At 45.4% G+C, this 11,306-nt stretch overlaps 2 protein-coding genes across 3 annotated transcripts in view; one reads left to right on the forward strand and one right to left on the reverse strand.

Annotated features, from left to right (window-relative positions):
• Positions 1-435: 435 nt before the first annotated feature.
• PIFO (primary cilia formation) lies at positions 436-2,931 on the forward strand. The gene is made up of 6 exons (XM_042833502.1): positions 436-460; positions 777-919; positions 1,250-1,348; positions 1,911-2,044; positions 2,333-2,459; positions 2,863-2,931. The coding sequence occupies exons 1-6, from the start codon at positions 436-438 to the stop codon at positions 2,929-2,931; spliced, it is 597 nt and encodes a 198-aa protein (XP_042689436.1).
• A 2,427-nt stretch (positions 2,932-5,358) lies between these two features.
• TAF8 (TATA-box binding protein associated factor 8) overlaps positions 5,359-11,306 on the reverse strand; it is a 6,409-nt gene continuing 461 nt past the window's right edge. Inside the window, exons 2-8 of one of the 2 annotated variants that reach the window (XM_042833815.1) lie at positions 10,247-10,403; positions 9,046-9,144; positions 8,747-8,809; positions 8,164-8,288; positions 7,711-7,858; positions 6,796-6,938; positions 5,359-6,333 (exon numbers count right to left, since the gene is read on the reverse strand). In XM_042833815.1, coding sequence (XP_042689749.1) covers positions 6,190-6,333; positions 6,796-6,938; positions 7,711-7,858; positions 8,164-8,288; positions 8,747-8,809; positions 9,046-9,144; positions 10,247-10,403 — 879 coding nt within the window. In that variant the 3' untranslated portion in view covers positions 5,359-6,189. Of the gene's footprint in view, positions 6,334-6,795; positions 6,939-7,710; positions 7,859-8,163; positions 8,289-8,746; positions 8,810-9,045; positions 9,145-10,246; positions 10,744-11,306 lie in introns of those variants that run through there. The other variant, XM_042833814.1, reaches the window with a different exon arrangement.

An 11,306-nucleotide genomic window follows, 5' to 3' on the forward strand; every position in this document is an offset into this window, starting at 1 on the left:
TGGGCAGACACAATGGCAGCACAAGGTTGAACACTCAGGCATCTACTGTACATAATCGCTGATATCGACGCAAAGTCTGTCGTGGTAAAGAGAATTTCTAAGAAAGGTAATCTAATGCTATCTTATCATGACAGCCAGACACAGGGAAAAAGACAGGGAGCAGATGACACGGGAGATTGCTGTGTCTGAATACACACAGTGAAGGGTCCTGACAGCATGCTCTATGGACTGCTTTGCCGGAGTCTGAATTTCACTGTGCAATTGCAACTCCTGGGAGCAAGAGTAAGCACAGTGTGATCCCCAGGGCTTTTATCAAAGCTGCTCCTTTTCCTGCACGCTTCAAGAGCTCCTATTGCCAGTATTTCCTCCAGCACCCCTCCCCGTATCCATAGCAACTGCAGTACACAGAGTTGCTTGAGTGCCTGATGTGGCAGCATGTGTGCAGAGTGGCAGCCCAGAGGTGAGCTGTGTGAGGTGTGCACAGCATGGGGGGCTGCGAGCATGGGCTCTGCATCTCCAACAGCATCAGGATCCCCTGGCAGTCTTTCCTGAGACTGGGCTGCTATGCACCTCCTTGCCCAGGCTAGGGAAAAAGAAGTCTTTGTGGCAGCAGGGAGTCATTCAAAGAGCAGGCCCTGCCAGGACATCCAGGGGCAACTGAGAGATACGGCCCACCTCAGAAAGCAGCAGACACCTGAGGAGGAAGAAGAGCAGCGAGTGGTCAAACCCTCATGGTTGAATCACACTGATCACAGTTCCCTCTCCTGGTTTTACAGATGTGCAGAAACAAATTTGCCTTGGGTCACGCCAAGATCAAAAAATGTTCCCTCTCCACCTTGCTCCAAACAGGATGGGAACCCAGCTAGCAGCCATCAGGGAAAACCGCTTCCTAGGGCCAGGCGGCTACTGGAGTCAGGAGGTAAGTTTGTTTTTTATTCTCAGAGCTTTTCCTTCACAAAAGACATATGCTATAGGAGCAGTAGTAAGGAGTAAGTGATAAGTAACAGACCACGGCCGGCCAGCCACAGCGTACTCCGTGCCTGCCCTGTAAAGCCATTGTATAAATCTGCATATATATAAAAAAAATACATTTATCTCCTAGAAAAGTTACCTTCTAAATTAACCAGTCCTCAAAGCTCCAGCTGTGCTAATACTCTAAATTAGTGAGAAATTAAAGGAACGATGTCTGCTGCTCAGGTACTTCTCCTATTCCGTTGATGGAAACAATGCTTCTACTTTTCAACCGCAGGAAAGCAGCTTCAGGAACTCCTTTGGAACAAAACCACTGAGCATGAAAGGTTACGTGATAGGAGCCCGAACGGCCCGGCGATTCGTACCAGAGCCACGGGTAAGAAAAGGATGCTTCAGAGAGGCAGTGCCACAGCTCTGAAAGAATTTGTAGGCTGATCCTACCATAGACTGTAAGTTGTGAACACGTGCTGGGCCTGCCTCCAGCTTAAAGTAATGGTGGTCAGAGATCTCCCCATGCCAAGCTTTGTCGCAAGCACTGAGGCTAGAAATCAATCACCAATCATGGGAGCTCTGGAAACATGGATGCGTGCTTTTGTGTACGTATTCCTTTGGATCTCTCTCACACACACCTAGGTGTACATAGTGAGGCAAATCAGGAAGGGAGCTCAAGTTGTACTAATTGAACAAAGCTAGTTTAGCGACCCAGCTTCTGAAGATTAACACTGTATCAGGAGAGATGTCACAGGATACGCTGGGTAAACAGCAGGGAGCACAGATCTGATCTGTTCTGCTCTTCTTGTGCTATCAGGGTAGCCAGGGCATGCATTGAACAGCAGGTCTGCAGTGCCTAGCCAGCTGGCATTAAACGCTCTGATTCAAAGCATTCAGAAATGGCTTGCAGAACAAAATCTTCTGTACTGATTTTTTTTCTCTTGCAGACCACGACTCCCGGACCAGGAACATACCAGCCATTCTGCAATAAGGAGAGAAAACGCCAGTCTAACTATGCTCCATTTTCCTCTAAGACACCACGATTTCCTGATAAACCTCCAAAGAAAGAACTTTTCCCTGGGTAATATGACTCATTTTCTTACTCTTCTAATAAAAAGGAGTACTAGAGGAGAGAAATACTGAGACAGAAATAGAAGATATGTAACGAGTCCCCAGTAATGCTTTGTTTCTTTTTCTTTTTTTTAAATTATCTTCAAAAGGCTCCTTTGCTTCAGTCTTCAACCTATGATGACTAGAAGACCACAAAATGCATTTTTCCCATAGGTCAAAGCAGGTCTGGTTAATTCTCATATTGCAAACATCATACACCAGATCTAGAAATGAGATATTTTGTTTCTGTTTTCTTTAGACCTGGAACTTATGATGCAGACAAGCGATTACACAAAAAGATCACTTGGCCAATGAAGTTTGGGTCTCCAGATTGGTCTTTAGTGCCAATGCCAGCGAAGAGGATGCTAAAAATGGAAGTTCAGAAGGTATGGACAGGGATGAGGGGATGCTATTCCCAGCTTAATACTTCTCACAGAGGAAATCAGATGATTACTTAAGCACTGTCTTTTGCCATCCTCTCCTCTCTGGCCTGCTCGGTGTGGAGCTGTACCAGCTTAGGGAGTGAGACACAAAGTGAGCTGCTGTCAGAAAACGCCAGTTTGCAAAATCAGCTACAGTCCTTCAAAAACATTTTAAGTAGGGAGTTTGCTCTAGAAGTAAGTTTCCATCCACAAAGTGAGAAGACCGGAGCCCAGATTTCTTTCTCTGCACAGCTCTGCTGGAAAAACTTTCCAGTTTGAAACACTGAGAGTCAGGAAAACCAGCTGGTGAACCAGCCTGCAGTGCTCAACACCACTCCGTGTCTTCCTGTGCTCTCTTTTCTTTCAGCTGATTGTGGACAGAGAATTCAGGAAGTATCAGAACCGCGTGGCCTACCTGAGTTTGTATGAGAGCTGAACAGCGATGCATCCTGTGCATGCCTGCCATGGGCACGTCTGCCTGCAATACTCTGCCTCCTCAAATAAAACCTGTTCAAAGCCGCATTTCTTCAATTAGTTTTGATTACCTGATCTGGCACCTGGTCTCTCTTGGCTCTGCGGGTGTTTGGCATCGCTGGGGCCAGCATTCAGCACTGCTTCCCTCAGCTCCTGGTCCAGGCATGGGGGCGGCCATCTTGGGCAGGTTGCCATGGAGACACATCGTGGCGCTGCACTCCCCAGCATGGTTTCCCCCGCCACAGGGGGCTTCACCCCCATATCCAGCCCTTGATGGCATCAGAAAGGAACACAGTTAACTCCTCGACACCACTACCTGCTTCCTCAGCTTCCTCACCACCTCAGGGTTTCCTCTTCCACTGATCTCCTTCCAGTAGAAGAATGCACCGCAGTCAGAGAAGAGCTGTGCAGTACTGCTGCACTGGGAAGAAGTGTAATGGCTTTGTGCAGTCAGCTGCATTAACCTCACAGACTGCAAACGTCCTGGGCACGGAGTGCTGGGAATGGCCAGACCGGGTGGCCATGCCTGGACCTGACCAGCACTGCCCTATGCACAGGAAGAGCTGCTCTCAATCTATGAGCAACCCGTGAGGCCACAAAAATAACCCTGGTGTGAAACAGAGAGGTTCTGGTGTTTGCTTTCAGGTGCTTCTGTAAGGCGCAGCTCAGACTGCAGAGACTTCTATAAATATTTACAACCTGCCTGCACACACGGTGATCGGATCTCAGGGGAAAACTGGGAACTCACAATATTTGTACTCGAAATAACTGCCAACCACAATGCAAGCTTTCGCGTTCTCTGGGTCTGCTTAGCTGTGACTGTATCATTTCACCTGCAGCCCAATTGTGACTATAAAAACGAGATACATTCTTCCATTTCCCCGCTTTCAGGCTTCTCGTGCTCTCAAACATGCAGTGCAGCTGCTCACAGCCTTTATTCTCAGTGCACGACCCTCCCAGCCACACAAGGCAGCTTTGTAGCTGCAGCTGCCAGGACGGGATGCAGTTGCTGACTCTCGGTTGCACCTTTTGATGAAAACTCTTCAAGGAGGGGCTGTTATCCCCTGCACATTTTACTGTTGTAAGGCCTGTTTTCAATGGCTGCATCATTGCATTCATGGCTGACACTGTATACTTTATCTTTCTTGAGCTTTTTGTAAGGAAAAAAACACGTCAGAAAGATGCAGGACCTACTAAAAAGCACCAAGGATTCTGCAGTCTTTTTCAACCACATGTTCCACTTGTGACAGAGAAAAACCTTCTCATAAAGGGAGGTACTTTGTCCTCACTGAACACACAGCGTTGGAAAACTCCCAACCTTCTCAGCAATCAAACATCATTGCAAAGAAAGGAAGAGACACAGCAGGAAGAAGGAGGCCTCCTTCGAGTTGGTGAGAACTTCACCAGACCCCCGTGAGCACACATTCAGGCTCCATTCAGGTGGTTTTTTTCCACTCTTCCTGAAATGTTAAGAACTCAGTCGCTTTGGCTTGTAGAAGATAAAATCTCTTTTATTATGAACATAAAAGATACTATTTTCATTCCAGATTTTCCCCTATTCAGAAAGGGATATTTTCATTATGAAAAACACCTAATCCAAGGTAGAAAAAAAAAAAAAAAAGATACATTTTTTTTTATATACATATATATATATATATATATACATAATGTCTGTACATTTGATTTTCTGTACAACCAAGGCACCAGCAAAAGTGGCAATGGCACATGCAGGACTTTTTTTTGCTAAAGATGCGATTTCAAATAGTTTGTCAGGAATACTTCCAATCTTGCTGAAATAATTCCTCCTCTTCTTCCTCCTCTCTGGGTGAGGGGAAAGAGGAGTACCTTCACTAACAGAAGAGAACAAACCACACATAACTCTGTTCCCTCTGACTGCAACTGACTGTGCACCAGGCACTGCTCTGGGAGCAGTAAGTTGGCAGACTGAAGCAGGCAGGCTTTGCCTCGCAGCACCAAATTCTCATCTAAAAGAGGTACAGTTTTGACTACTGCTTAAAAGCAACTTTCCCTTCAGAACTTACCTGCATGAATGGGAAAAAGCTGATGTAGTATGAACTACAGAATTCAGGTATTAATATCATGCTTGGGAGACTGTACCAAACAATAGGAGTACTTTGTTACAGGAATTGTGTGCATATTTTCCCTAAGTAAAGACTAAATGAAAAGTAAAGGAAAGGCCTCCATAATTGGCTAACAATTACAGCAATCCCACCAGCAGTCATTTTCAGAGCTGAAATAAAGGTCCTTCTCTAAGGAAAAAAGGGAACAACAACAATAGCAACAACAAAAAAAAAGAAAGAAAAAGAAAAAAGAGCAACTTCTGTTGATAAGAGCCCATACTGAACAAAGACAAAATTAAAAAGCGTGATCAATAGCACAGCCCTGCAGACTGTAATCAATACAGCTTTATTCCATACTCCAAGCTTTGCAGCAAGAATCTTTCAAAACAGCTGGTGAAGGCATGAACTCTCAAAGGACTTGTGCTGTGCTGAAACTAACAACAGAACTCAAAAAGAGCCTGAGGCAGCTGCTGAATCTGCCATTGGTACTGCTAGCAAATAATCTCAAAGCAGAGTAGGGTAAACACCACACTCAGCACTCTTAAGTTGGAAGTGCAGCTGCAGTCAGAAAAGCTGAGAATAAATGCCATCTTAGCTTTCATTTACACTTCATTCTTCAATAAACGTGTTTGCTTTTACCTGCCAACAACCAAAAGAAAGAAACCTCTGTGGGATTTTTCTCTCTCTAAATACATGCTCCACAGATTATAAAGCTAAACAAGGTTCCCTGCAGAAGTTTCTTTCCTAGCTTGTAAGGCAGCCAAAAACAAATTATGTCTTTGTGTTCTGTAGAGCAGCAAGAATCTTTGCATCCCACGCCTCTTTAAAGAGTAAATCTCCCCAACAGTCAGAAGAAACCAAATGAGACAATTCCCATCTGTAACTCAGTGGTTTTCACCACTTTTAAGGCAACTGACCACTTAGGATTCCCAGTTAGGAGGAAAGCAGAGGAGAAAGAGGGAGCAGTGCAAACAGTGATGACAGTGTAGTTTGTTAGGCAGATCATTCCTCTGCTTCTGTCACTCGGTCGGACTGCCCCTCCTGTGCTCCATGCCTCCTACCCACAGCAGCAGAGGTGACTACTCATAACAGCCAGAGAAATGGGCTCCTCTTTCTTCTAGCAGCCAGCTGACCACACTTCATTTCTTTCTGCGGATCTTGGGCTTTTTCACTGGCCGGAGGTAAGGGTTGTCTATCATATTCTCCTCCCCATTCCGGCTGCCAGACAAGGAGGTGTTCTGCTGTAATACTGAAGCATTCTCTTTTTCAGGTCCGGAATCATCCTGGCACAGGAAAAAAAAAAAAAGCAAAAAAAAAAAAAGCATAAATAACCAAAGTTAGTCTAAACAAGGCTTAGAAATTCAAACCACAAAACACAAGGGTGAAACATAATCAACAGCCAAGATAAACAGAAGCAAACAAAAAGCTGCATTAAAGGTGAGAAGTCCAGATTTTTAATATAAGCAGATCCCTTTTGAGAACAGCACGGAATAGTGGCACAATCCTCTCTCCTCTAACATGGAAATAAAGGTTGCATTGAAAGCTCGTGATCCAACACTGGATAACCTCATTGTACAATGTATTTTGCAGAAAGTTAAAGAACCATGACAGTGTTAGTCATTTACATCCGGTAAAATGCAACCATTTTCCACCCCCTCTGCTCAGCTGCAAGGAAGACAGACGAAGGTTTCGTATGTTTAAGAAAGGCAGGCCCTAGGGATCTTGATCTCTAAGGGGGGGCGTACCGTGCTCATATGCAAGGGCAGGTTCTCTGTGTCTGTCTGGTCGTCTTGCTCAGATGAATCTGTTTCTTCCATTTGCTGCATTTCGAGCTCAGAGGGGAGAAGAGCTGTCAAGTAGGGTACAGTGAAAGGCCTGGCAGCAATCACTACGGTTGGGGAAAAGGACGCAGTGAGCAAGGTGGGAGACAGCTCATCAACTCAGAGACTCCGCAGCACAAAGTAACCAGTTACTTTGAAACCAAACCCTTTCATAGTTCTGATTTTAAACAAAATAGGCACACCTCTTCTCCTGCCGCTCCCAGGAGTCAGGAATGAAATATGCTGTCCCCAAAAGATGGCAGTCTCTAATTCCCTGTTTTCTGAAGACCCTTTATATTTCCAGCCATGGACACAGCATTATACAAACACAAAAAATTCATTCCTGACTGTTCATACAAGTTCAACTGCCTCATAGGCTGAAGTATTTACTTAGTTCCCCAGAAGATAACACAGGCTGTGCTCTCAGCCAAGCTTGGGAAAGTGGGAATTCTCATCCCTGCTTTGCAGGCGGAGAAACACAACAACCTCCACTGCCTCACACAGAAATGTGTGAGAAAAGAAATGACTTGTACAGAAGTTACAGAAACTCAGACAGCACTGGGATAAGGGAATGAGAGGATCTATCAGTCAAACCCCTCTCCACCATCACAAGAAAGGGGGCATTCATTTACAGTGGAAGCCTACCATGAGGCACAGCAAGGCTTTATTATGAACCCGAGGTCTTTATGCCTGTTTAAAATAGAAAGTCCCTCATCACCCTCCCTTCCCATGCCTCAGAATGGGATCCCTCAGTGCCCACCTTCTGCAATCGCAAGAACACTGCGTGTACACTGTGTTAGATGTCTGTCCTTCACAGCACAAGCTTCCTAGATAACTCACATGGGAATGTGCTAACGTCATCTTTGAAGAGACTCTGCGTTTCTCCTGTCTTAGCCATGAAGCGGGTGAGAGCTCTTTCCACGTCGCGCCGCTGAGACGCTGCCTTTTCCCGCAGCACTTGGTAATCAGACACTGGCTCTCGGTATGTCTGTAGAGCAGGGAGGACACAACAAGTACAGTCACTAGATTCAATGAAGACAGATCAAGTTCCAAACACTACCAGGACGCGGGTGCTACCGGCAAGCACTGACCTTCAAAATGCACACGTTTTCAAACAGCTACAGATATCAGCCATAAAACTCAAACAAGTACAACGTGCAAATGACGAGCATTGTGCCAAGGAAGCAGAAAGAGTGTTCTGGAACAGCGCTACAATAAAAATACACACGCGCTTTCCTAACATTACTGACTTCAGACAGAACCCAAACAGCACAAAAGTCTTTTTTCACTCACTGGTGTCTTGATGTAGGTATGAGGATCTGGAAACTCAGGAAAATAGCCGGGGATGTGGGATGGATGTGGCTTGTTCTGCCCAGCTGTCAGGGCTTTGGGAGTCACAGGCTGATTTGTCACAGGAGCTACGGTTAAAAAAGCACATGCACTAAATTAGCCAGCATCATTCTGCCAAATGTTAGGCATCAAGAAGTGCTAGTCTGTACCAAGCTGTGACCCATGTCTCCAGGTCCTGTGATAGGGACAGAGCACATGCCATGAGCAACAGTTTCAGGTTGTGTTTGGCATTTTTATCAGCATTGGCAAAGAGAACAAGACTTACATGACCCCTCTCTCCCACACAAGGAGAACCAAAACCATCTTGAGGATTCTCATGTGCAATGAGGATGCTGAAGCAAAAGCAAGTGATTTGGCAAAGGATACCCTCCTTCACATATTACATCATAATTACAGGAATCCTTAACACAAACTGCGTGCCCCAGAGCACTGGACTGCACCGTTCATGAGAAAAGCAGCAGCCCTCTGGATGCCAGCAGATAGAAATGACAATTATTTCCTGCACAAGAAAGGACTTCTCACATACGGGCAGTGATGACCATCCTCTGGGAGCGCTTTGCGTATGCGGGAAGCGTTTCAACATTGAACCCTGAAATACAGAAGAGGAGGAAAAAGGAATCACACCAAGAAGAAGGAAAATTATGTACTCTGTATGCATAGAAACTGCATCAACAACAGTGATATCGGATCACCTGCGTGAGACGCAGAATGGTGGACATCACACAAACACCGGCAACACCAGCAACATATCGTTATGGCAACACAGAGCACCCATTCTCCTGCAATGTATGCATCTGGAATTAGTGAGATGAGTCAACTACTCACCCATTTCCACTAAAGTAACCACTATATCAGAGAGTGTAGGCTGTGTTCTGGCTGTATGCTCACAGTAGGACTTTGCACTCCTTCCAATTTCAGAAATATCTGGAGGGAAAAAATCAACAACAACCATTACATATTCACTTCAGTCACCGACCACACATTTGTGTCAGCCCAACTCCTGAATTTTTAGCAAATCTAGTGTCATGGTTTTATGATTTTTGTAACTGGTATTCCACATCATAACATCATGTAAAGCACAGGGAGTTAAAGAGTTAACGCTCCAGTTCTGTGGACTGCTTATTTGCTGGGTACCTGGTTCTCAGAAGAGAAGAACTGCACACCCCAGAGGACTGCATTCAGTGGGAAAGATAAAACTGATTGCCAGTCACGAGACTGCTCTCTCCCATCTCCCTACCCTCCCCCTTTTCCCCTTTCCCTTCTGCTGCGGTGTTGGTCCCTGGTCCCCCTGCCCCATCAGCCATGGACCTGGGCCAAACCAGCTTGTAAACCATTGAAATCCCTCCCCCTTTATTTTTTTTGGTTGGTGGGCCTGTGGGCCTGCTGCTCCCCTGGCAGGGATGCAGACCTAGAAGTAACACTGTGCACCTAGCAAGGAATAAAAAATAGCTTCCAGAATCTGGTATCTTACAGCCTGCATATGTCAAAGTAAAGGACAGCCGAAGTATGGAAACACTGATTATCAAGTCAGATGCTTTTCACAAATAAAAAAAGCAAATCTGCAACACAGCATGAAAAACTACCAAACCTAATCATTAATCAACATAAAAAAACTGTAAGCTGAGATCCTAGGCACATCACCCAGGGAATTAAGAGCAGAACTGCCAGACAGTCCCATTTCTACAGCCTTCACTAACCAAATGTCTGGAACTTCGTTACCAGTCTGTTTATTCTGGTAGCATCTCAGTCTCCAGATACCTTATTAGGATTCCTAATGCCCACCAAGTAAGATAAGCACCACTGAGTTCAGACAAACTGCTCACAGTCAGAAGGTCTGTGACCCCAGGGCTGTGCTCTAATGCCCTGCCAAGCCTTCTGCTTTTGCTAACATCATTAATGTAAGAAATTACAAATAAAATCAACAAAACAAACACACAAAAAAACAACAGAAAGAGCAAAAGCAAATCTGAATTAACTTCAAGGTGATTTTGCCCTAAATCACCACAATGGTGACATGGGGACTCACAGCTCTGTAACATCTCTGTCAGTGTTTCCACCGCAGCCTTTTCAGCACTCTCAAAGCCAGCTTCAGTGAGCAAGGAGCTGACCACCACCTGCAGAGTCCTCCTTCGGGCCAGGTAGTAGTTATCCGCCGGCGTGGTCGTGTGCTTGCTGCCCGACCTCTGCGGACACAGAGCCCAAACTGAACCCAAATGCCTGCATGCAGAGAGCACCCAGGCTGGGCTCACACATCCTGCACACATCACAAGGGTACACATGCAGCACTGACACCTACGCATATTGACTCACACCTACTGACATACACGTTTGAGGACTGCTCTGAAAGTAATGCCTCCTATTTTATGCTGTTGGCCCTTGACATCAGAGGTGGATGTTGGTAGTATGATAACAGAGGCTGAACCTTGCTGCCAACGTTCTGCAACCATTACACTGCCATGTGACAGATGGCAACAGCCTGACAAGATGGCGTGTAATGTAGAAGTGCGTATGAAGCAAAGAGATATTACTGAATTCCTCTGTGCAAAAAAAAAAAAAAAAAAAAAAAAAAAAAAAAAAAAAGAAAGACATGAAGGCACACATTGACTTCCATCGATGCTTTCTGGATGTTTCTGGAGACAGAACAGCAGATGTAAGCACAGTGAGGCTGTGGGTGGTGTGTTTCAGCAGAAACAGTGGGTCACATAGGCAGTATGAGTGCAGCATGCAGGCTCTCGTTCAATGATGATAAAAATAATGGTAACCACGTTGAAAAATAGTGTTTCTATGTGCAAACGTGCTTTATCAAATAGTATTATTTGGCTCATTGTAGATGTTGCAGCTTTCATGCAAGAAAATAAGAGGCATTACTTTTGGAGCAACCTACAACTAGAGATTCTTCACATGCACAAACTACACACGTGGAGATACACACACATAAATACATGGGCATATCTACACATCTGCACACATAAACACACACGCATATGCACACAGACAGGCACACAGAAATCTGCAAATGCACACAGCTATGCATAAGCTGGACGGACGGACGGACGGACGGACGGACGGACGGACGGACGGACGGA

This window comes from Centrocercus urophasianus, unplaced genomic scaffold (assembly GCF_019232065.1).
Source record: "Centrocercus urophasianus isolate 14NV4802_14NV808 unplaced genomic scaffold, USGS_Curo_1.0 seq_42, whole genome shotgun sequence".
Lineage (NCBI taxonomy): Eukaryota > Metazoa > Chordata > Aves > Galliformes > Phasianidae > Centrocercus > Centrocercus urophasianus.

What these genes read in the sequence shown, in the direction of transcription:
- PIFO (XM_042833502.1), top strand. Translation starts at nt 436, where the DNA reads ATGTGTGCAGAGTGGCAGCCCAGAG. An exon ending in GATTCGTACCAGAGCCACGG is followed by an intron (nt 1,349 to 1,910) that starts GTAAGAAAAGGA and finishes TTTCTCTTGCAG; the next exon opens with ACCACGACTCCCGGACCAGG. An exon ending in TAAAAATGGAAGTTCAGAAG is followed by an intron (nt 2,460 to 2,862) that starts GTATGGACAGGG and finishes CTTTTCTTTCAG; the next exon opens with CTGATTGTGGACAGAGAATT.